Genomic DNA, 26307 nt, shown 5'->3' with positions numbered 1-26307 from the left:
TGTTTATCACATTTTTTTGACTGTGATAGTAAGAATGTTGACCTTTACTTCTTGACTTCTCAAATCTGAATTAGCAAATGCATATTTTGTACATCTGTATAAACATTATATATAGCATGTAATAGAAAGGAAATATGTGATTTTCCCCTTCCATCTTAGTAATATATGTTCAAAGCATACTCAAATAATATATTCGTTGATTAATTTATTGAACTGTGGCACTTTTTGACATTCTTCTGCCCTAAAGTGGTTGCAAACCAACATTTTAAAAAAACCTACCAGTTATTATGCTCTTATTCTCTACTGGCATTATGCAAGGTACTTTACTTATACTACTTCATGTAATCCTTACCACAACCCTGTGAAGTGAGTACCATTCTTCCTTCCACTGTAACCGGTAAAAGAGCTGAGGCTTTCAAAGATGAAGCAACTTGCCCAGGATTTCACAGCTAGTCCGTAATGACAACCCACGTCGGCCTGTCTTATTCCATGACCCATCTTCTTTGTGCAGGTGTGATATGTATACGTGTGTGCATTCGGGGGTGAGAGAGAGAGAGAGAAGTGTTACTTAATACTGTCATTTAAAAATCCTTGGTGTTCATTTTTTTAAATTAATTACCCAAGTCAGTGGACATTTGATTTTCTGGGCTAAAGGACAAGTCGTTGTCAAGTCCTGTTAAAAACACAAAGAAAAGAGAATCGGAAAAGGTGAAAATTGAGGACAATGGAAGAAGCCTTAATTTTTCAAAAAAACTTAGTTGGGTTTTAGTCATTATTGGTATTGGGGGCTTTAAGTACCACCTTCCAAATCACCAATACCAACTTTTAGTTTTCCTTCTAGTTTTTGTTTGCCAGTGACCAATATGGCAGGCCCTTCCTTCACCCTATGTGATGAATTAGGAGCCCAGCAGTTTTGATTAGCTCTTCCAAATGTTGCTGCTGGACTGTGCCACTCTGGTTTCTCTCTTCCAGCTGCTTCTGCACCCCTTCTTTGAATTCAGATGCAGGAGGCTCAGAACAGTTGGAAAGAACTTTGGATTATGGCACAATTCACCAGCAGCCATTAGAGGGACGAACCAGCAGGTCACGGAAACCTCCAAGACCAGGTAGCCTTTGCACAGGGAGTAAAAGTAGGTTGGGGGTGGGAGAAGTCCCTCTGGCCAGGGAGGAAAATATTCTCTCTGCAGAATATCAATCCCATTCAGCTTCAGGGATTTCCACCCCCCAGAGCAGTGGTGGGTAACCAAGAATAAACTTTAGAAGTACCTTGGGAGCCTCATACAAAGGCAGATTCTTTACAAAAAACAAACAAACCCCTCTGCCAGGCAAGTGAGATGGAGCAACAATCAGTGGGTTTAAGTACTCCAGGTGATTCAGAAGTTCAGCTAAATGTGCGAGTCCCTGCTAACGTCCGATTTAAGGCAATAACCACTGTTCGTCGCTTGCTGCTTGCATTGCCCTGGACCTGGCTTTCTCCATCAATGCTTTCTATGTCTTCTCACGGGATGACAGAATATTTGAGCTGGAGGAAACCTTAGTGGTCAGCTCTAGGCCAACACGCTAATTCTGTACGGAGGAGCAAACTGAAGTATGGGATGTTAAGTTATTTATTTCCAGGAGTGATACCCTATAGATTCAACACCAACCCGTCAGAATTTAAGATAGCCTAAGCTTTGGAGCAGGCCCCTGGAAGCCCCCTGCTGAGCTGAGTGTAACCCTTTAGCTGCCGGGTGATGGGAGTCTGCCCAGGGCAGGGCACTGCTGCTGTTAGACTGCTGGATACAGATGGAGTCTAAGTCTTGGTCATTTCTACATCTTGGTGTATGTCTAATTTTCAAACAAGATTCTGAGATAACTCATATTAAAAAGACGTGTAGAAGGCATCTGCTAGAAGGATTCTGATGTAGTGAAAACTACATGAGTTTAGAAGGAAGTCTACAACTTCATTCATTCATGTGTGTATTTATTCATTCAGCCATAAAGTATTTATTGAGTAACTTCTCTGTGCCATGAGGATAAAACCGGGAACCGTCCTTATTCCAGTTAGTTGTGTGACCTCAAGCACATTTGAGAGCATAAAGTAAGAATAACACGTCCCTTCCAAGCGTGTCGTCAGGAGTATGAAATAACGAAAGCTCCTAGGACAGTGTTTAGCAGATGGTAAACAATCTCTGAATGGTAGATTAAAAAAAAATCATGAAAAGAGAAATGAAAACACCATTGCAAGGGAAGGAAAACTCAAAACCCAAAGCTAAGTAGAACTTCTTGGGAACCTGATCTTAAAGGGCTTGTGGGACTTGCCCAAGGTCACCCTGCCAGCAAGGGGCAGGGCTGGGAGCTCTTTCTGTCTGCTTGTTTCCTCTGCGCCCAGTGCAGCATTTAAAAATTTTATTTCTCGAAAGTTTCCCTTGGCCCAGAGGCAGCCCTTCCGGGAATGTCTCTGTTTCGCCATCATTGGTTACACCTCTGTATACATTTGGGCCACTTGAGTGTATCTGCCTTTATTTGTGGTTTTCATCCTGTTTTTAAGTTCCTCAGGATGGGGTGTGGGGCGTCTTCTCTTTCCTATGGTAGGCCCTTGTGACTACAGCGTCCCCTACACAGTGGGTCAGTAGTAAAGTTAGTCAAGCTGCCTGCCTGGCACACGCTAGGGGGGCCAAGTGGCAGGCTCATGGGAGCCATTCGGGAGAGTTTGTTGCTTATAAGACACTTCCTGCTGATCCTTCCCATTGCATTTCCAGATGAAACCCCAAGTTCTATCTCGCAGACACTCTCTGTTTGACCCTGCATTTTGCGCAAGAGAATTTAGTTGTTCTTATCAGTGAGATAGACGTGCTTCCTGGTAGGTGAGTGAGAGAGAGGCAGGGAAGAAGGCCAACAGAAGGCTGTTTTGTTCTCCTGTTACCAAAATGCTTTTCTCACCCTCCCATCTTAGCAAGGCCTGCTGTTTTTTGTTTCTTAAGTCATTTAAGAATTGTACACTCATTGATCCGTCAGTGCCACTTATAAGGAAATAATTCAACAGTTGTGTAAAGGTGTTTATGCAAGAATACTGTTTGTTTATTGTTATTAATAAACTCAGTATTACTAATAATATTATAGTAATATTTATATTAGTATATTATAAATTAGTATACTATTAGTATATTAATAATTATATTAGTATGTTACTAATATACTCAGTTTGTTTATTATTATTAATACTCAGTGTTGTTTATTGTAGCAAAAGGCTAGAAACAACCTAAGAGCCCATCAGTAGGAGGATAGATCAATAGTTTATGGCGTATGCATTTGGTGAAGTCTTATGTAGCCATTAAAAATGGTGGCATAGGGGCTGGCCCAGTGGCATAGTGGTTAAGTTCACACACTCTGCTTCAGCAACCCAAGGTTTGCAGGTACACAGGTTCAGATCCCGGGCTTGAGCCTCTGCACCACTCTTTAAGCCATGCTGTGGCGGCATCCCATATACAAAATAGAGGAAGATGGGCACAGATGTTAGCTCAGGGCCAATCTTCCTCAGCAAAAAGAGGAAGATTGGCAGCAGATGTTAGCTCATGGCCAATCTTCCTCACCAAAAAAAATGATGGCATAAATTTATGTTAACAAACATGGAAATATGTATATTAAGTAAACAAGCAGGTGATGAACTGGTATGTATGATATGATCTCATTTTTAAAAAATGGTAAAGTGTGTGGGGGTGCATATGTGTATGTAAAGAAAAAATCTAAAGCAATATGCACGAAAACGTGAACAGGGATTATTTCTGGTTGGCAAGAATATAGGCAATCTTTACCTTTTTATTTTATATTCTTATATTTTTTGCCATTATTCTATAATAGTCAGAAAATACAATTTAGAAAGGAAGTGGCATGTGGTTATTTTGTAGCCCCATGGCGCTTGTCACCAGGGACCAACAGCCAAGCCAAGATCCCATGCTTTTTTTTTTTTGGAATGAGACAGTCTCAATAACCAGACAGATAAAAATCCTGCTGTGTGGCTACTTCTTTGGGACACTGGGGCTGGTCAAAGCTGAGGCTCCATCTCAACCCAGCTAAGTTGTCTTGTGCCTGTTGGACTGACTGTGGAATTACTGTGGCTTATTCTCTGTTAAGCACTGGGGACTCTATCCATTACCCTTATTAGAATGTACTGTCACTTCTTGGTTGGGGTCCCAAGGGTGCGATCATAAAAGCTGGCACATACAAGATGATAATTGAAGCGATCATTTGTTGGCCTCTTATTATGTGCATATGGGAACACTGTGCCACCAACTTTCCATACATTATCATATATAATCCATTCATCAACACTATAGGATAAGTATCGTTATCCTTATTTTACAGTTGAGAGAACTACAGCACAGAGAGGCTGAGCAACTTGTCGAAAGCCACATGGCTAGTAGGAAGTGGGCTTGACTCTTGAACCTAGATCTCATTCCAATGTGTTACACTGTGGGCCAAACTACATTGAAAAAAATAAATGGAAGCTGGCAGCTGGAAAATCCTTTTTACTTAAGTTTTCAGAGCATCTTTTTTGACCTCAGTCTAATCCAATCCCTAAATGACACTAACAATGGCTAATGTTTGTTGAGTGAGTATTGTGTGGCAGGTACTGTTCCAAGTGCTTTACATGGATTATATATTTTAATCCTTATCTCGACCTCCGTTTTGCAGATGGGAAAACAGACACAGAGAAGTCCATAAAGTTGACTTTCCCAAGGTCACAAAGTTCATAAACATACTATTTTCCACAACCTTTTTGTCCTGGTCTAGTCAGAGGATTTTTCAGCCTGTCCCCTTATTTATTTGATTTCATTTGTATATGAATTACTTTTGCCGGCAGGACTTTTTAAATGCCTTCCTAGAATTTGATTTAATTTGAGGAGGGCTGCCTGGTGCCCGGAATTCCCACCAAGACTCTAATGACTCACTGAGGCCTCCTCGTCTGCAGCGTGCCTCTGTTGGAGTGTATACTTGTTACACATTAACCTCTGGGATCCCATTAATAATTTAGCATAGATTAGCTGATTAGATTAGCTGTTCTGAGAGTTGCGCCCAAATGGAGTGAGAGACAGAGTTTAGGAGCAGACTTCTGAGGGGTGCTTTGAGTAAACAGTTCTGGGACAGCTCGAGGGTTCCAGGCAGTGACAGAGGCTGTGGCTGACCTCACCGTCCTGCCTGGGCCCAAGCAGATCAGCGATTGTTGGCTGATTAGTGATTTCTGCGAGAAGCCAGCCTGCCTCCAAGAAGCCAGCCTGCCTCCGTTTTCCCACACACTTTCTGTCTCCTCAGATCCTTTCCCCTCAGGCTTTCAGCCTGTGGACGTAAGAATAGGCAATAATGTGAAAGCACATTTTGGGTTATTGCATTTACTCCTGGAACAGCCCCTGGGAGGAAGATGCCCCAGTTGTCCCCATTCTACATATGAGAAAACTATACATATGAGAAAACTGAACTCAAGGACGTGAATGCTCGTGTCCACAGTGTGTAAGGGAAACAGCCGGCCCTCCCACCCAGGACTGATCTGGATCTTTAAAGACAGTTTCTGCCACTTGAGGTTTCTTGTTTTGGTTTAATTTCTTTTCACTTACCTTTTTTTGTTCCTCATCAGTCTTTATACCTTTTTTCTCTTTTTTATATCCTTCAATGACTTTATGGCTAATAAACAGTTCAATATAACCAGTGACCTCTACAGTCCTTTGTAAATTATTAGAAAAGTACCATTTTAAATAACTGAATTCTTGAGCTTATTTCCTCAGCTTTATCTTCTTTGTGGCATTTATATAAAAATATTGCTTTTCTTTCTTTTAGCATTGGTATTAATAGTGCAATACTCCAATTAAATCATTAAAGGATAGTAAAAAAGACACTTCTAACACAGGAACTGTTTCTTCTTTCCTTTGTTCTCATTTATTCATTTAATTTTTTTGGTCATGTTTTTAAAAAAGCATTTTACTATAAACATCTTCAAGCCCACATAAAAGTATAGGCAAGGGTGGGGCAAGCCCAGTGGCGCAAGCGGTTAAGTGCGCACGGTCCGCTGCAGCGGCCCAGGGTTCGCCGGTTCGGATCCCGGGCACGCACGGACGCACTGCTTGTAGAGCCATGCTGTGGTGGTGTCCCCTATAAAGTGGAGGAAGATAGGCATGGATGTTAGCCCAGGGCCAGTCTTCCTCAGCAAAAGAAGAGGAGGATTAACAGATGTTAGCACAGGGCTGATCTCCTCACACACACACACAAAAAAGTATAGGCAATGGTAAAAAGGACCACCATATACATACCATCTATATGAACCACCATTTCACAATAACGAAGAATTTTTCCACATTTGCTTCTTATTTTTCATTTTGCTGGAGTATTTTAAAGTAAACCCAGGTATCATGACATTTCCTCTCTAAATAGTCCAATATACATCTCTGGAAAATGAGGATATTTTCTTACATAATTGTAACATTATTTATCATGGTGAGCAAAATCAACAGTTTTTCCATATCACCTAAATAGTCCTTATACTAGTATTTCCCTAATTGTCCCCAAAATGCCTTTTTTATAGTCTATTTGTTTAGATTGTGTTCGAAACAAGGTCCATACATTGCAATTGGTTGTGATGAAAGTTAAGTAAATTTCTACTTTGTTGTCGTCGTCACTCTTGTTAAAATTGCTGTTTTCTTTCTAGTTTTAGTTTTCTCTCTGTTTAGTTTTTTCCTTTCCACTTCTTCTATTCTTCAATTCATCTTTATTATCATAAGGTCGGGCTGCATTTGCAGTAATTTGAAAGAGCAGGGCCAGCCCCCAAACCCAGAGCAGGTACCAAGAACAAAGCCACCGGGAATGGCGCCGCTTGGAGTAATTTCCTTGAGCACAATGGGCAGTGTGGATAGGTTGTTTTTTGACCCTTTGTCAGGAGTACCTTGATAGCCCTCTTTTTTGTTAACCTCCCAATAGAAAGATCCTCAGTTTACAGTATTTGCTGAGATTACTTTCTCTACCACCGTTCATGGATTTTACTCACCTGTGTTTTGAAGCCCGGAGGAGCCAGTTTGCAATTGGGAATGTAAAGTGGCAAGTTAGTTTTGGACCTGAAATTAGGGCTCGTTGATGTCTGACATGCTTTCCCGCCCCCTCTCACGAGCCCTTTTGGGAAGCTTCTGGATCCAGAGACAGCCTGAGGGCTGCCTCCTTCACCTTCAGCCTCAAATCAGGGCCTTTCCCTGTCGCCTTTCATCAAATCTTGGTTGTTCAAGTCACTTTGCTTCTGAAACCCATTCTCTGCGGAGGCAAAAGGTCACACAGATACTTGCTAATTTGTTCATCTTCCCAGTAATCTCCTGGCACAGGTTAAGATACACATCCCCCCTGAAGAAGGGACTGCGGTCAGGCATGTGGGCTGACAGAGGCAGGAGGTGTTTGCCGTTAATCTAAGGGCCCTTGGCCCCTTCGCCTGAGTGTGCTGACTTTTTGAAGTAAGACACTGTAGAATTTCTCCATTCTCTGCATATGAAGGAATAAACCCACTCATTTAATAAAGCGCTATTTTATCATACAACTGAGGTTTAAATTTTTTAACTTTGTATTTGCCAAAGTTACGTTTCTTTATGATAATCAGATCGTTACAGAATCATTAGTGTAGCCATTTCAGGTGACCAAAGTCGGCTTATGTCTGAACCAGACTTCTGCATGGTTATTCTGTAAGAGTGAAAATCATTAATAAATAGGAAGCATTCTGAACATCACAAAAAGAAGTGTGAGGAAGTACAAGATGTGACGGTTTGTGTTCGTGGGGGCAGTGGGCTTTGAGAAGGAGCAAAATCAAATGAGGGGCAAATGTTGGCAAAATGCTTCCTTTTTTCTTGATCCCGTCTCTCATGTGACATTAGAATTAGAGTGGAGTGTTAGCCTGTGGTGTGTGTAAACAGTTCAAGTTGATGTGATTGGCCTTAGAATTTTTCTGCTAAGATTTTATTTTTTTTGTTTACAAGTCTTTTTATTTTCCACTAATATTTTCTAGCGTTTTCTTCCTATATCCTATTAAGCTATATAATTTACATGCAGTAACAGTCATCCTTTCTCGTGTACAGTTCTGCAAGTTTTAGCAAATATGTACAGTCATGTAAACATCATCACAATCAAGGTATAGAATAATTCCTGGTGTCAACCCCCTCTTTTCTGTCTTTATTGTTTGGCCTTTTCTAGAATGTCGTATAAATAGAATCATTAAGCAGAGTGCATTTGAGGTTCATCCACGTTGTTGTGTGTATCAGTGATTCATCCTTTTTAATTGCTTAGTAGTATTCCATTGTATGGGTATACCACAGTTTGTTTATCCATTACCCAGTTAGGAACAAAGTTTTTTCAGTTATAAATAAAACCACTATAAACATTTGTATACAGGTTTTGGGATGAATATAAGTTGTCATTTCAGTTGGGTAAATACCTAAGAGTGAAATCTCTGGGTTATATGGTGAGTATATGTTTAACTTGATAAGAAACTGCCCATCTATTTTTCAAAGTGGCTGTACCATTTTGCAGTCCCACCAGCAGGGTATAAGAGTTCCATTTCCACTGTCTCTTCACCATCACTTGATATTGCCAATATTTTGTTTGTTTTGTTTTTTAATTTTAGCCATTCTAATAGGTGTGTAGTGGTATCTCATCATAGTTTTAATTTGCATTTCCCTAATGACTAATGATGGTGAGTATCTCTTCATTTGCTTATTAGCCATTCATGTATCTTCTTTGGTGAAGTATCTGTTCAAATCTTTGCCCATTTTTTTAAAAAACTGAAATGTTTGTTTTCTTATTGTTGAAGTTTGAGAGTTCTTTGTATGTTCTGGATGTAAACCTTTTATCAGATATGTAGTTTGCAAATATTTTCTCTGAGACTGTGTATTGTCTTTTTCATTGTCTTCATTTACAGACACTTATTCCATACATGGCTTCCTTATTTTGTTGCAAACATTTCGTGCACCATAGATTCATGCTGTCACAGGACTACACTGTGGCAAAGCATAGTGGAGATGCAGTATAGTCTTTGTCCGAGACACAGGTGCAGAGAGATGGACTAGGAAAGGCTTATTTAGGAGTTGTTATTCAAAGTCATTGTCTATGCCAACAGAAAAGGCATCCTGTTGTTTTTATTTCTAATTGGTATGTAGAAACACAACTTTCAATTTCAAGCCAGTCTACTTCATGATGGTTCTCTTGGCTCATGGGTGAAAACAGTTACAAAGGAAGCCCTGGATACCTCAGAATGCAACTATTTTGTTTTGCACATGTGTGCACACAGGAGAGAAAGACAGAGAAAACCATAAGGCAGTGAGACAGAGACAGACACAGAAGAAGCTAGTAGTATGAGATTCAGCCCTGTATGACCACGTGCTCCTGGGGGAAGAGAATGGGAGACATGACTCCATTATTCCCCAAAGTTCCTATTCTGTGCTTTGTGGGCAACTTAAGGGTTTTCCAAAGGTAAATTTGATTATGTGCTATTTTTTTTTCTTTTAGGCCAATTTCCTAATCCTCACATTTGATGCTATTCCGTTGTAGCAAGTCAGATTAGAGCGAATAGAAGTAGTTTTCAGAAACTATTATCTCTTTTAGCAGGTCCAAAATAAAAACTTCTTAATAAGTAGTAGAGATGCATACACTGTACCTCCCTCAATATTATTTCACATCAGCTACAGCCCACTTCTTTTCTGTCCGTCTCTCTCTGTTGGAGTTATTCTGTCTCCTTCTACCCACCCACCCTGCCTACTGTTTGGTTATTTCTTCGATACCTTACAGTGGCCCAGAGGAGACTCTGTTGGGTGTTGCCCCTTTAGAATCTTAGGACTTCATTTTTCAGCATTGTTCACTTTTATCTTATAAGATATAAGAACTCATACATTTTTAATACTGGAAGAAACTTTAGAGAGAACTTTTACTCCAGTCCCTCTCTTTATGGATAAGAGGATCAAGGCTCAGAATTCCGAAGGGATTTATAATCTTGGTGCTGGGACAAATGGAAAAGTGGGCCCTGCGTATAGGCCTCTTACTTCCCAGTCCTGTGTTCTTTGTAGGCTGCAAATCAAGGAAAAGCTGTCTGTAGGTGGTCCCTGGAAAGAGGATGTTCAAAAGTGCAACTCAAATGAGGTTTGGGGCAGGCCACTGGATTTATTTCAAGTGTAAGGATAATTAAGAATAAACTATTGAGGGCCGGCCCCGTGGCTAGCGGTTAAGTGCGCATGCTCTGCTGCTGGCGGCCCGGGTTCGGATCCCGGGCACGCACCGATGCACCGCTTCTCTGGCCACGCATGAGGCCGCGTCCCACATACAGCAACTAGAAGGATGTGCAACCACGACATACAACTATCTACTGGGGCTTTGGGGGACAAAAAGGAGGAGGATTGGCAATAGATGTTAGCTCAGAGCCGGTCTTCCTCAGCAAAAAGAGGAGGATTAGCACGGATATTAGCTCAGGGCTGATCTTCCTCACAAAAAAAAAAAAAAAAGAATAAACTATTGGGATCATCTAAGTTTTATCAAGGCTATAGAGAAAGATACTAGGCTTTAATTCATTTAAGGGATTAAGTTGTCACAGCAAGAGCTGAATATACAGCAACTAAGTATCTGAGCTGGGCCAGGGTGCTGGGGAAGGTGGCCTGTGGTTGGGAGGGTTCCTGCTGAGTTCCACCTGCAATCAGAGTACAGCATGCCGCTGCGGCCACTCATTTCCATGGTCACTGAAACATGGGTATCAGGACGAGAAAGGGTTTGTACTGCAGGCTGTGGTATATAAACTAGTCCTGGGTCGTGTGTCAACTGGGAGACTTGTGTATCAAAGGAATGTGGGAGATATGCTCCCTAGGGGTTGCTTAGAAGCCTTTTTAAAGAGCTCCAGCCCAACTGCTCTTTAATCTCTGATATGGGGATGATACCTAGACCCACCACAGGCACCACGTGCAGCCTCAGGCCACCCACTAGCAGCAGTGAAATGTCAGATAGCAGCAAGCCCTGGAGTGGCTTCCTTCCAGCAGCCTTAAAAGGGTGCTCATCCTCAGTGATGGGTGCCCACAGCCCATATCCCTAGAGCACTCACTATGCCCCAGGCCTTGTTCAGCACTTTATGTATATTAAGTCATTTGACCCTCCCCACCCTATTAGGGAGGAACTGTTATTCTCCCCACTTCACAGATGAGAAAACTGAGGCCCAGAAGGCTTCATTGACTTGCTCAAGGTCACACAGATTGAATTCGGAGAAGCTGAGATTTGAACTCAGATCTCTCTGACTCCCAAACCCAAACTCTTATCGACCGCATCACGCTGCCTCCTGTATTCACTCTGCAAACACTTACTGCCTAAATGTACCATCCTCTACAGAAGCCAGTAGCCCCATGTGGCTCCTGAGCCCTTGAAATGTGACTAGTGCCACCTGTTGAAATGATAATATTTTGGATATATTGGATTAAATAGAATATATTATTAAAACTAATTTCAGTGTTTCTTTTGACTTTTTTTTAATGTAGCTACTGGAAATTCTAACCTTCCATTTTATTTCTACTGGAGAGTGCTGGTCTGAAAGATCCCAAGCCATGTCGCAGAGGGGCCTGAGAGGCGGCCATTAAAAGCAGACCGCAGATAGTGCTGGACGGCTGTGGGCAGCTAGCACCCTGCCACCAGGAAGACGAGTCTCCTCTTACTGCGAAGAGATGGCATGAGTCAAAACCAGCATTTCCCGAAGAGTATTTTTTAGGAGATTAATAGCAAAACGGAACAGTCTCTTAGTAAAATACAGGCCTGGGTTTATCAGCAGTTTGTACCACTTCAAATAGATATTCTTTAAATATTTTCTCAAGTTATTTCCAGTGTGCCTCAGTTTCCTCATTTATGAAATGGAGATAATAGTCCTTACCCTGTCTGGTTGCTGTGGGTAATAATCAGGTTAATCCATTTAAAGTGCTTAGGAGAGTGCCTGATACAGAGGAAAGCACTCAACAAACGTCAGCCAATATTATTATAGTGGTAGTCGTCGTTTTTGTTACTGCGTTTAGGTGAGGAAACTGCAGGATGGTGAATGAGGAAGGGTGCAGCAGGGCCTTTGGGGGTGGTGCCCAAGCTTGCGTACCTGAGTCAGCAAATTTAACTCCCTAGTTGGCTGGAAGCACCCACTCCTTAGAAGACAGTGTGATGACCCTCAGACGTGCCTCCTGCAGCCCACCAACCACCACAGCCACTTGAACTGCAAGAAGCTTCTCACTTGTTTTCTTCCAGTGACATCTTCTCTCCCTGAGAGGAAGGCCCGTCAGTACCCTCCTCTGCGTCTTGTTCTATCTCCAGGGTTGTTCAGTCCCCATCACCTGCCCCATAAACTAGCCAAGATCCCGTAAGTTTCCCAATTACATGGTTAAACAAATGTAGGCTGGTTTCTTTCCTGCAAGACTTCTCAGAGCTCATAAAATGCTAATGTGCATGGAGAAAGTCCCAGATGTGGATGCGGCGTTAAGTGTTTTGCAAACCTACTTGATTTGTTTTTGGAAATACCTTCTGGGACTAATGTTACGTAAACCACTCTTGGGGAAATGTTGTTCATAAGGGTCCTGGCCAGCCAAAAAGACTCTTAGCAAAGCCTCTTCTACCACTGCCTTTTGCCCCCATTTCCCGTCAGTGCTGTGGATGGAGCACTGCTAGCCATGGGCATGCCACTTTTCCCCCCAAAGCTCACAGATAAAGGTGGGCTTGGGGACATGATCCTAGTGAGTATCTAGGGATTAACGGTTGTTTTTAAAGCTAGCAAATTGAGGCCCCTTTAAAATAAAATGAAACCTTGGTGAATTTTCATTCATACACTTTAGAGCTTTATATATACAGAACAATTCCCCCCTCTTAGCTCCTTCCCCACCGGGGTTCTGGAAACACATCGTTCTTTATTATTAGAACATTCATTGGTTTTATGGCTGTTTTTGTTTTTATGTTTTCTCTTTTTTTCCCCTACATTATGCTTGTTTATTCATCTTCGTCTGATCTCAATAGACTGTTTCTCTTGTCCTACTGAGTCCCTGTCTGAGGCTTCATTAAGTGACTCTCTGAACATCCCGATTAGTGCAGACCTTACATCTGACTAGAACAAAGACGGCCTGGCAACTGCCATGGGCTTCCACTCTCTGCTCCCTGTTTGTTATCAGCTGCTGGAGCCAGTTGAGAGGTGGAAGTGTTTGTGGCATTTGTTTACATCTAATTACATCTCAGACTATGTCTTCTCGCTATCAATCTGCATGTGCTTGTTACCTAGATTGGAAGTTCCATGGGAGCAGGGACTGGTCTTTCATGTCTTTACTTTGTTCCCTCCCTCTCTCCCTCCCTCTCTTCCTTCCTTCTCTCCCTCCTTTCCTTTAGGAGATTCTCTCTAAAATAAAATTGTTGTGCTTGAGAAACCCTATTGTCAACATGCTAATTCATAAAGAGGGGATTTTGCATACTACTAGTAAAACAATAACTAATCATTGTTATCGTGTTAAATATTTAATGGATGCTTCCTATGGGCCAAGCACTGCTCTAAGGGCGTTTTATGTATTATCTCTTTTAATCCTCACAGTTACCCTTTGACGTGTGTGCTGTTATTATCCTCACTTTACAGATGAGAAAACTGAGGCTTAGAGGCAGAAAGGGCAGCTAGAGTAGCACTAAGTCAGGCACGTGAACCAGGGCTGGTCTGGCTCCAGAATCCAAGTGATTCCCATCCAGCTTCCTTCTGGCTGTCAGGCCCGTGTGGAGCAGGAAGGGGACTTGCTAAAAGGCTCGCTCTCCAGTCCTCCCTTTGGTCCTGTGCTGTGTGCGATTCCTCTGCCCAGTTAGACCATGAGGTCATAAGGTGGCTCAGTGCCTTAAGGAAATCCAGTTAAATTTTGATAAACCTTATGAAAATAGAGAGCAATAATTAACTTCCCAGCTGTTAAAGTTAACTTTCACATCTCCTTAACCCACCCCAGTGGGTGGGAAACACTCAATGAGTAACTGCTGAATAACAAGGCCTGGATGTTATTTTCTAAAATAATTCCACTTATTTAGTAATGTAATATGCATTTTATTGCATGGCAATGTGAAATGAAGCTCATTTAAAACATTTTTACCAATAAATAGGCAAATGTTCAAGTTTCTGTGAGGCTTTTTAATAATCATACCATCTTTAATTTTTATGATGCTTTCATTTTAAGGATTGGCCCCAAGTTTTATTTTTGTTTCATTGTTGCTGTTGTTTATTTCAACTTACCTAGCCCAGTGCCTTGCACAAAGTAGGTGCTTAAAAAATAATATTTTTAAAGTCAATTTATAATTTACAAAGAATTTTCTATATACTTTCTCATTTAATTCTCAAAATAGCTTATGTCTTTGAAATTATTATTGTAAGCCAGAAAATAGTTTTTAAGCGCAGTCTCTCTCCCTTAAATGGTTCCTTTTGGATCTAACTCACTGTGTGACTTTATAACTGATAAAAATAGAAAAAAACCACAATATTTATTGGTTTCTTCCTGTGTGCTAGGCACTTTACATGCATGATCTCCAATTATTCCTCGAACGAACTCTATAAACTAGATACTGTTCTTATTCAGCTTTATCAGTGGGAGAACTGAGGGTGAGCAAAAGTCAGTTATTTGCCCCAGGTCAAAGAGGACTTGAAGCTTGCTCCCTTCAGATTATGAGCTCCTAGAAAGCTGGCTGTTTGTTATGGTGTAAGCATCACTGCTTCCCCTTCCCCTTCGTAGTCATCAAGGCCGAGACAGTTGTAACAGCCAACATTAACTCACATTCTTGGAATAAAATGTTAACAACTGTAGTGCCTGTGACTTGGCATTGGGAAGTACACAACCGCCAGTTAGAGCTTCTTAACGTGCCTAACTTTGTTTCCATGTACATGTGAGGGTTCAGGTGCAAAATATCACACTTTTCTCTGAATACAAATGTGCGTTTGATTCCTGGAGGTATCCCATGCTGTTTTTTTCTAATTAAGTCTGGTTTCTTAGAGCAGTTTTAGGTTCACAAAAAAATTGAGAGGAAGGTACAGAGATTTCCCATATATCCCCTGTCCCTGCGCAAGCATAGCCTCCTCCGCTATCGACATCTCCCACCAGAGGGTACATTTGTTACAATTGATGAACCTATGTTGATGCATCGTGATCACCCAAAGTCCATAGTTTACATTACGATTCCCTCTTAGGGTTGTACATTCTGTGAGTTTGGACAAATTTATAATAACATGTATCCATCATTATGGTATCATAGAATATTTTCATTGCCCTAAAAATCTGAATGCTCTGCCTATACATCCCTCCCTCGCCTCAACCCGTAGCAACCACTGATCTTTTACTATCCCCATAGTTCTGCCTTTTCCAGAATGTAAAATAGTTGGAATCATACAGTATGGAGCCTTTTCAGATTGGTTTCTTTCACTTAGTAATCTACATTTAAGTTTCCTCCAAGTCTTTTCATGGCTTGACAGCTCATTTCTTTTTAGCACTGAATGATATTCCATTGGTTGGATGTACGACAGTTTATTTATCCATTCACCTACTGAAGGACATCTTAGTTGCTTCCAAGTTTTAGCAATTATGAATAATGCTACCCATAAATATCTCTGTGCAGGTTTTTGAGTGGGCATAAATTTTCAGCTCCTTTGGGTAAATACCAAGGAGCACAATTGCTGGCTCATATGGTAAGGGTATGTTTAGTTTTGTAAGATACACCCAAACTGTCTTCCGAAGTGACTCTACCATTTTGCATTCCCACCAGCAGTGAATGAGAGTTCCTGCTGCTCCACATCCTCATCAGCATCTGTTGTTAGTGTTCTGGATTTTGGCCATTGTAACCAGTATGTAGTGGTATATCATTATTGTTTTACTTTGTATTTCCTTAATGATATATGACGTAGAGCATATTTTCATACACTTATTTGCCATGTATGTATCTTCTTTGGTTCAGCATGCTATTTTAAGATTTGAACTAGGTCGGGTTGCTCATAAGCTATTTAGTTAAGTAAAGATGATTAATTTTTGAGGAACCCTTAAAGAAGAAGAACCATGGAAAAATGATTTCTTATTTCTGAGTGTCATATTTGAACTTCAGGAAGAGGCGTGAAAATGGTGCAGTCACTTTGGAAGACAGTTTGGCAGTTCCTCAAAATGTTGAACGTAAAGTTACCATTAAGACTCAGCAATTCTACTGCTAGGTATATACTCAAGAGAAATGTAAACATGGCCACACAAAAACTTGTACATGTCTGTTCATAGCAACATTATTCGATTGAGTTTTTGGACCCAAATATCCACCAGTTGATGAATGGATAAACAAAATGTGGTATATCTATACAGTGGAATATTATTTGACAATAAAAAGTAATGGAGGACTAATACATGCTACACCATGGATGAACCTTGAAAACATTGTGCTAAGTGAAAGGAGCCAGACACAAAAGGTCACATATTTTATGACTCCATTTGTATGAAATACAAGAATAGGCAAATCCATAGATAAAAAACGTAAGTTAGTGATTGCCGGAGGCTGGGGGGAGAGGGGAGATGGGGGTGACCACTAATGGGTATAGAGTTTCTTTTTGGGGCAATGAAAATATTCTAAAATTAGGTAATGGTGATGATTGCACAACTCTATGAATATACTAAAAACCACTGAATTGTGCACTTTGAAAGTATTAATTTTATGGTATGTAAGTTATATCTCAATAGAAGCAATAATAAATGTAAAGCTATGTGTGAGAAAAAGAAAAGCAAAAATACAGAGACCATTTGTACTGTGCTTTCCACAGGGGATCATTATATAGCCCATTCTGATAAAACGATTAGCAAAATGGCATTGCAAATTTGAAACACTAGCCTCAGTTCCGTTATGCTAAAAGGTTACTAAAGAGGAATGTGGATGACTTTCTTTTTATCCTAACAGTGTGTGTCCCTTGATGGAAATCCTTCTCTGTTATTAAAAATTTCTATTCAGAGGCAAGAGAGTTGAGTAGGTATACAACTTATAACGTCCATTTTTTCAATTCTCAGTAAAAATATTCATGCATTTGTAGTCAGAGTGACTATTTGAATCTTTAAAGCTCATACAAGTTTTAATGCTAAATTCAATATTGCTTGCTAAAATGGTTAAGGTGGTGGAAATTAGCTGGGCTAATTAGGTCAATAAGTATGATTCTCACCCATTAGGATAAAAGATCAGATGGATAAAAGACCAGGAAATATTATATATTAGAAAATGTTACTTTCACTTCTGAAGGAGTAATTTTATTCCTGCATTTTCAGGCCACATCAAGTGTAATGAATTATTTCTTTGATACACATTACTTGTGAATGAAATGTCTTCCAGGCATATTAGAATTTACGTGGGTTGTTCTCTGTTAGAAATTGTAGCGTTTTAGTGGTTAATGCCTTAATTTCTTCAACTTTGTTATTTAAATAAGTGTACCTTGTTTCCAGTTAGTGCATTGATTCTCCTTCAGGTTTTTCCATGCCCAAGTTCCCTCTGATGATTTTCTGAGAGCACATTTTTTTCCCTTAGTGGTCAAAGAGTGACTTATACACAGCATTTCCTGAGTGTTTTTCTCACTGCGGGTATACTTTCCTCTAAATAAACTCGATAAATCAAAATATTTACAGAAGACGTTAAGTAAAGATTATTTACTTTTCACAAACTGACATATTTCTTTTTTTATCAACTTTATTGAGATGTGATTCACATGCCACACTATGCATCCATTTAAAGTGTCCAATTCAGTGGTTTTTGGTGTGTTCACAGATGTGCAACCAGCATCACAGTCAGTTTTAGAATATTTTTATCACTTGAGAAAGAGACCTTGTACTCTTTAGCTATCAGCCCTTCATATGTCCCCACCCCACCTCCAGCCCTAAGCAGCCAATCTACTTTTAGTCTGTATAGATTTGCCTAGTCTGGACATTTCCAATGACTGGAATCATATAATATGTGGTCTTTTGTAACTGGCTTCTTTCACTTTACTGATGCAATAAAGTTTATCAAAGTATTTTATAATTATAAAAGGGTCAATTCATCAGGAATATTTAGTAATTATAAACATATATGCACTGCATAACAGAGCACCAAAATACATGAAGCGAAAACTGACAGAAATGAAGGGAGAAATAGACAAGTCAACAATAATACTTGGAAACTTCAATACTCCACTTTCAATAATGGATAGAACAGCTAAGCAGAAGATCAATAAGAAAATAGAAAATTTGAGCAACACTATTAACCAACTATACTTAACAGATCTCTATAGAAAACTCTACCCTACAACAGCAGAATACATATTCTTCTGAAGTGCACATATAACATTTCTCCAGACTAGACCATATTCTAGGCCATGAAACAAATCTCAATAAGTTTAAAAGGATAGATGTAATGCAGAGTATCTTCTCGGCCACAGTAGAATGAAATTAGAAATCAATAACAGAACAAAAATGAGGAACTCAAAAATATGTGGAAAGTAAACAGCACACTCCTAAATAACCAATAGGTCAAAGGAAGAGTTGGAAAGTACTTTGAGATGAATGAAAATGAAAACACAACATACCAAAATTTATGGGATGCAGCTAAAGCTGGACTTAGAGGGAAATTTATAGCTATGTTTTAAATGCTTCTATTAAGAAAGAAGAAAGATCTCAAATCACTCATCTAACCCCCCACTTTAAGACACTAGAAAAAGAAGAGAAAACAAAACCTAAAGCAAGCAGAAGGAAATAATAAAGATTACAGCAGAAATTAATGAAATAGAGAATACAAAAATGAGAGAGACTTTAAGACCTTTGAAATTTTACTGATTATAATAAATTAATGTCTTCTGTAAATATTTTAATATAAACAAGGATTATTTGTTTTTCACAAAATAAGTGACTTATTTTCTTAATATATTAAAAAATATTTAATTTTCAATATGGTTTTCATACACCTGTTGTAAAAAGCTAATCTTTGTGAAAATATCCACCAGACACTGTCCTTTTTTCTAATTCAGATTCAATTTAGAAACTGTCAACCAAACCACGAGTCCATTTCAATCACCAGCTCCTGAGAAATCATGCCTGATAGAAAGAGCACAGTTTAGGGTGTTGACCAAATTCATACCTGATTCCTTGTACCACCACTTCCTATATATGACATTGGACAAGATGCTCAATCTCTTTGAGACTTACTTTCCTCCTCTGTAAAATAGAGGCAATTTTCTCATCATATGTAGAAGAGCCTAGCTCAATATCTGGCACATAGTAAATGCTTGATTAATATCTATTCTGTAATCATTTGATGATTTAAAAATGGAATGATAGCCTATTTACCCATATGGCATGGGTATACAAACATGAATACACTCGAAAGAGAGACTGGAAGAAAAAGAACCTACAGTTGAATCCTACTCTGTACCAGACTTTGGGCTAGTCATGTTATCTATGGCTGGAGCATATATAACTTGTTTGACATTTTGGACTGATTTCACTATTTTAATAACTGCTGAAACACTCAACTTTAGAAAAATGCACATCCTGGCCTAAATTGATTGTTTCAGCAATAGTTATAAAGTTTAAATTTTTGAGCCCTTCAAATGTGAAACCATTTATAGTTTAACTTTTTTGTTGTTGTTGTTACTTGTGTAATAAATTCTACTCCTTGTGTCTTAGGTAAGCATGCTTCTGGGCTGTACAATTCTGTTGCCTGTTTTAGACTACAAGCTAGTGGCATTAAAGCTTTAAAGCACGTTTATGAGCTGATAGGCACGATAACTGATTAAATGCTGTTTTTACTCAAAGCGTGATTGGGCAGGCACTTTTATGCTTATTCTGTTTATCATGTGGTTGATGATTTTGAGATTGAATATTTTCACCAGCAATACAAGCTTCAAGCCAAGTTGGAGACTAGTGCTTCTCAAGACTTTAACATAAATATGAATCACCTGGAGATCTTGTTAAACTGTGGATTCTGATTCATCAGGTCTGGAGTGGGGCAGGAGGGTCTGCATTTCTAACAAGCTTCCAGAGGTTGCCAGTGCTGCTGGTCCCTGGACCACACTTTGAGCGGCAAGATTGTGTAGAATCCAAGAAGTACCTGGGCAATGAGTAGAAATGAGTAGAGCTAATCTGGCATTATATATCATGGTCCCAATTGCTTGTTCATACTCTCTGAGTTTAATCTACTCCCTTAGCTAAACCCTGAAATAAATTAATTAAAAATTCAGAGGCATTGAATAGCCGTGATTCTATTCTTACATTTCATGTATTACAATGATTGAATACAGTAATAGAAAAATACCTTGTTGTGCATTTTCTATAGTTCCTTTGTATTGTCTGTTAGCTTGCCTACCTCTCAGACCTCTAGAGCTGCATTATTGGCCCTCGCTATTTCTATGGCAAAGAACAGTGAATGGCAACCACTTAAATCCCAGCAAGACTTTGGTTACCAACTGAAAAGAATCATATGCAATTGTTTCCCTTAAATTCAGGTCTGATTTTCTAATATCTTAAGTGCACATTTATGAAAGCTCCCAGGGAAGATAATTTCAAGTCCTTAATCATTTAGGTGAGAGTGTAGATGGAGTTTCACCTGTAGAGTCCATAGTGTATAGAACTTGGTTTTGTATGTAATTTGACTACAGAGGTATCATTTTAAGATGTGTCAACTTAAATTCTTAATATGAAATAGATGTGGCTTGAAATGTAACGCATGCCATCTGATTTGTTACAGAGCACAGACACAGTCACCGTAAAGACAAGAGGAAAACAAGAACAAGAAAACGGGGAGAAAGGAGTAGCTTGGCTGAGGATGTGGCAGTATTAAAAAGCCGCTTAGCAACGGAGGCGTTTTCTGCCTATGATAACAAGACGGACAGCACAAGGGAAAAGAGGACCCACAGAAGAAGAAAACGTTTTTTATCCTATCCACGGTTTGTAGAAGTGATGGTGGTGGCAGACCACAGAATGGTTTTATACCACGGAGCAAACCTTCAACACTATATTTTAACTTTAATGTCAATTGTAAGTACATTCAAAAGAAGGTGATTTATGAGGTCCCTAAATGTGCCATTGGGGAATGGGTTTCCACCCAGTGCTTTGGAGGATCATTCAGGGCTGGCATTTCAACGATTCAGGCAAGTGACTCAAGAGAACATAAGATTATTCATTGGTGGCCTTTTTATAATGACGATAATGGTTATCAATATTGAGTGTTAATTCTGTATTAGAGAATATGCTTCTTACTTAAAAGGCATCACTTCTAATCCTCCTGGCAACTCTTCTAGGCAGGATTATCATCCCCATTTGATAGATAAGAAGACTGAGCCTCAGAGGAGTTAGGTCACTTGCCCATAGTCAGGTAAAGCTAGTAAATGGCTTTGAGACTGCACATAACCTTTAGCTTGTCCATTTCCCAAAACCATTGCTCTTTGTCTGACATATGAACTTGCACAGTCAAGTGTGGGTCTCCAGTAAGACTTTTTGGATGCTGGTTGTGAATTAGTCCCCCATGGAGCTTTCTAAAATGCAGCTGCCTGCCTCTATCTCCTTCCCCACGATTTTAATTAAGTGAGGCAGAGGAATCTCTCACTCTATTTTTCTACTCCCATTTTGAATCGAAAAAGCAATACATTTGTGTGATTTAAAAAAATCAAATAGAACCAAAGACTATTGATGAAAAATAAGTGTTCTTCCCTACCCAGGCTCCCAGGCCCCTTCCCAGAGACAAACACTGTTACAAGTTTTTTGCACATATTTCTAACCAGCGCTGCCCAAGAGAAATATAACACAAGCCACATATGTAATTTTAAATTTTCCAGTAGCCACAGGAAAAAGTAGGAAACAGGTGAAATTAATTTTAATAACATATTTTATTTATTTATTTTTTTAATATTTATTTATTCCCCCCCCCAAAGCCCCAGTAGATAGTTGTATGTCATTGCTGCATATCCTTCTAGTTGCTGTATATGGGACATGGCCTCAGCGTGGCCGGAGAAGCGGTGTGTCGGTGCGCGCCTGGGATCCGAACCCCGGGCTGCCAGTAGCAGAGCGCGCGCACTTAACCACTAAGCCACGGGGCCGGCCCTAATAACATATTTTATTTTATATTCCAAATATAAAGGAAAACAATCATTTCAGAAATTGTTAATGAGATATTTTCCTTTTTTTTATACCAAGTCTTCAAAATTTAGTGTGTGTTGTACACTCACAGCACATCTCAGTTCTGACTAGCCACATTTCATGTGCTCAGTAGCCACATGTGGCAAGTGGCTACCATATTGGGCAGCATAACTCTAGACCTTTCTGAAGCAAATATGTATGCATATACAACTTTTTTCCAAACAGAAATGGAGCATTCTCATATACTGTTTTACATATTGCTATTTTCTTGAAATATTGGAGATTGTTCCATTGCAGCCCATGTCATTTGCCCTCATTCATTTTAAGCCTCAGCATAGCATTCCTTTTATTGGATTGACTGTAATTTGTTTGAATGGGAATCTACTTTTAATAAGTTCCACAAACGTGGAAAGCAGCCATGTTTGGGAATCTTGCTGTAGAGTTTCTTCTTCCCTCTCACTGGCCTGTGTTCTGCCTTGTCTTTTCCCTCACTGCTGTGAACCATTCCTCTGTGCTCCCCACTCCCACACCCTAAGCTGTCTCCCCTCCACCCTCCCCTCACCCCTTTCCCCCTGCTCAGTCCCATATGCCCCAGCCCTCTCCTGTCCTGGAGGAGGGAAAGGAAAACTTAATCAGGCCTTATACAGACTCAACTCCCTTTCCACCCCATAAATTCAGACTTGTCATAAGAATTTCGATTACGAGCATGGACTTTGGGTCAAATTGACCTAGGTTGAGAGTTCTGGCTCTGCTACACACTGCTGTATAGTTTTAGACAAGTTACTTAATTTCTCTGAGACTTGGTTTCTTCATTTGTTGAGCAGAGATTGTAGTAATACCTAGCCCAGAGTTTTGCTGTGAGGACTAAATGCAAATATGTGTGCAGTTTTCAGCAGGGATCTAGTCCACAATAAGCATTCAGTGAATGCTAGCTCAATAGTAATGAAGAAAAAAATCCAAGTTGTCAAGGACAAACATGGGTGGTAAACACGAGGAACAGCAGTATCAGCAAAGATAGGGTCAATGTGAGATTCCGTAAATTGGCAACATAGGACTTCAGCTGGAATGAAAGTGCTTGATCAAAAATTAATATCCAGTGTTTTGGCACAGAGAACTGTTAAATTGCAGGGCAATGTAATTCGGAGAAAAACACCTTGAAATTTAAACTTATTACAAGTCATCATTATCTAAAACTGCCATCTGTGAGTTTTACAAAGAGACTTTTAATAAATGTTTGTTGAGTGAATGAAAATTCAAAACTACAAAATGCATATGTTGCATGAAATGTAAAAAGAGGAGGAGCCCAACGTATGAAGTAAATTGCTTATTGATTACACAGAGTTCACAATTAACTTTGAAAAATTTATCTCGGTTGCAGGTAGCCTCTATCTATAAAGACCCAAGTATTGGAAATTTAATTAATATTGTTATTGTGAACTTAGTTGTGATTCATAATGAACAGGTAATAAAGTTTTTTCTTCTTTCTTCTATCTGTATCCGAAATGGCATATCTAATTGGTGTTGGTACAATGGACCAACCATAATTCTTTTCTGTATTTAGGAAGGACCTTCCATATCTTTTAATGCCCAGACAACATTAAAAAACTTCTGCCAGTGGCAGCATTCGAAGAACTATCCGGGTGGAATCCAGCATGATACTGCTGTTCTTGTAACAAGGTATATGGGTTTCTGATTCCTCAAATCTCTCAGTTACTGGTCAAGTTGGTGGGATGAAGTTATATATTCCTGGTAGCCAGGCCCTAGTCCAGGGTTTTTCCGTCTCGGCACTAATGACATTTTGCATAGTTCTCTATTGTGAGGGCTGCCCTGTGCATTGCAGGGTGTTTAGCGGCATCCTTCGTCTCTACCTACTACAGACCAGTAGCACTCCCTCCTCTCAGTCGTGACAACCAACAGTGTCTCCAGATCTTGTCAAATGTCCTCTGGGGGTTGGGGGACAGGGACAGAATCACTAACCAATAGGTGCCAAGTCGGTGACAAATGTGTTACACAAGCCTGAAAGTGAATGCCCTTTTAGAGGGGCAACTGCTATTCAGATTGAGCTGGTTATTACCATGCAGGATATGAGTTCAGTGTTGCCAGCTTCTGTGATTTTGTAAGAACTCAGAAGTATGGATTTTTCTTTTAAGTGAAATCTCCCAATTTTTAAATGGTAGCTACGAGCTCGAAAATATTTAAAATGCCGTGCAGGGTAACAGAGGTATGCTGGCTGGCCTAGCTGTGCCTCCTGTCGGCCACCTCTGATATGGTCATGAATGCTTACTCTTAAATGAACTTAAAAGAAAGCCATTTAGAGCCTTCTCAGGAATGTTCATTAAGAAACTAGAAGCACTTCCTCCAGAGTATGAGGAAAAGTCCTGGTGGAGACATTTCCACTTGCTCTGTGGCTACCCCTGGAGCAGAAGAAGACCTCTCTATGTAGCTTTTAATCTTTAAATCAGCGATTCCCAAACTTTTTTGAGTTGCAAACCCCTGGCCTTAATAGTTTGCTTTTTATAACCCCCCTCCATAAAGTGGGTGCTGTTGTGAACGCCTAGAAGACTCTAAAGTGTTTACTTGTATTGACATTGACTCTTTGGTGTCGCCAAGGCCCTAAGTCTGCTTTACTTTCAGACAGGATATCTGCAGAGCTCACGACAAATGTGACACCTTAGGTGAGTCTGCTGTGCGTATCCTCTGTGGCTACAACAGTTTACTACATGATTTTATTCCAAGCCACAATTGCTTTTTAAAGTAAATCCTTGTATGTGTGGGTTTTTTTTTCTTTTTCTAATAGGTCTTGCTGAACTGGGAACCATCTGTGATCCCTACAGAAGCTGTTCTATTAGTGAAGACAGTGGATTGAGTACGGCTTTTACAATAGCCCATGAACTGGGCCATGTGTACGTTTGTTTCCTTTCTATGTTGTCATCTAATCCAGAGTGACTTAAAACTTTTGTTCCTTCGCATCAGTGAGCATTCACTTGACTTTAGAGAGTGTGAGATGCTTCTCAAGTCATAGTAGAGTTTGTAGGGTTGAAGAGCTTTGAACCTAATTGGGACAAAGGACTTAGATTTCAGAAAGATGAGTACATGCAGTGTACCCTCTTCAGCTGTAGCTCGTGTGTATCTTTGGTTTCACTGCACAAGTTTTCTATGCAAGGTCTAATATTCCCCTTTGCTACTGGGAATTAGGGGAATGGGGCCTTTCCAACCCATCCACTGAAGCAGAGGGTATATTAGCTTGGAGAACTTTCCTAACTTAACATCTTTGTCTAGGAGAGTCCCCCAACATTGCCCTGGCCCATAAGATTTTCAAAATCTAGATCCTTCCTGATTCTAGTTATATAAGGCTAGAATTCAGACATTTAGCCCCTGGGAACAGTGAGATCCCTCTTTTAGGGAAGAGAATGAACAAAGATACAGAGAATAAATCGTTTCCTAATTATGGTCACTAATGTCTGGGCGTTATGAAATTAACTTTTCCCTTTTGTTCTTTGGAAACAGAGCATGGTTAGAACATGCAACCAAATAGTGTACATTTACTAGAAAGTATTCTGATTTTTTGATCTTCATTATTTTCTTTCTAGAATGATTAAACTACTTATACTATATCTTTTTGAAATAATTTTCACAAAAGATGTCATTAATATCATATAGTTTGCATGTCAGATGTTAACTTTATTTAGAGATAAGATCATCTATTAAGCAAACTTTTTCATTTAGCAAATATTTTTTGAAGGCACCTATGTGCAGTGTAGTGTGCTAGGCATAAAGCAAGATGCGTATATAGAGGTATCTCCAATTCACTTCAACATTTAAGGGGAATATTTAAAACTAAGTGCCTTTCAAACATTTTAAAAGCACACCCCTTTTCTTTTTTCCAAAGATAAAATATTGTCAGGTGCCCAATATTTGGAGAATAAAAGAGGCATGGCTTTCAATTAAGCGGTTGTGGTGGGCCAGAGTCCTGCTTTGTCAGCTGCCGCTCTTCCCTTTGTTTCTGAAACACCTTTGTGAAACTCAAGGATTTCTTGGAACTCAGTTTGAAAACTGCTGGTCCCACCAGCATTTCTCAAGGCACAAAGTCTCTGACAGTAATGGCAAGAGAATGATCTGCGAAAAGAAAAGAGTTTTGTAGTCCAGTGATCTAAAAAAATTACTTTCTAGTCTAGCGCTGCTTGGAGTC

At 39.8% G+C, this 26307-nt stretch overlaps 1 protein-coding gene across 2 annotated transcripts in view; it reads left to right on the top strand.

The window, feature by feature from the left end:
• Window positions 1–26307, top strand: part of ADAMTS9 (ADAM metallopeptidase with thrombospondin type 1 motif 9) — a 164339-nt gene that overhangs the window by 7574 nt on the left and 130458 nt on the right. For both annotated transcript variants that reach the window (XM_014793538.2, XM_004419896.3), the window contains exons 4-8: window positions 20731–21020; window positions 23497–23580; window positions 23680–23795; window positions 24753–24793; window positions 24916–25021. In XM_014793538.2, coding sequence (XP_014649024.2) covers window positions 20731–21020; window positions 23497–23580; window positions 23680–23795; window positions 24753–24793; window positions 24916–25021 — 637 coding nt within the window. The remainder of the gene's footprint in view (window positions 1–20730; window positions 21021–23496; window positions 23581–23679; window positions 23796–24752; window positions 24794–24915; window positions 25022–26307) is intronic.

The sequence above is a fragment of the Ceratotherium simum genome, chromosome 5 (genome assembly GCF_057802395.1).
Source record: "Ceratotherium simum simum isolate JZ-2026a chromosome 5, ASM5780239v1, whole genome shotgun sequence".
Classification (NCBI taxonomy): Eukaryota; Metazoa; Chordata; class Mammalia; order Perissodactyla; family Rhinocerotidae; genus Ceratotherium; species Ceratotherium simum.
Note: the sequence above shows the minus strand (reverse complement) of the source record. Positions and strands in the feature narration are given on the sequence as shown.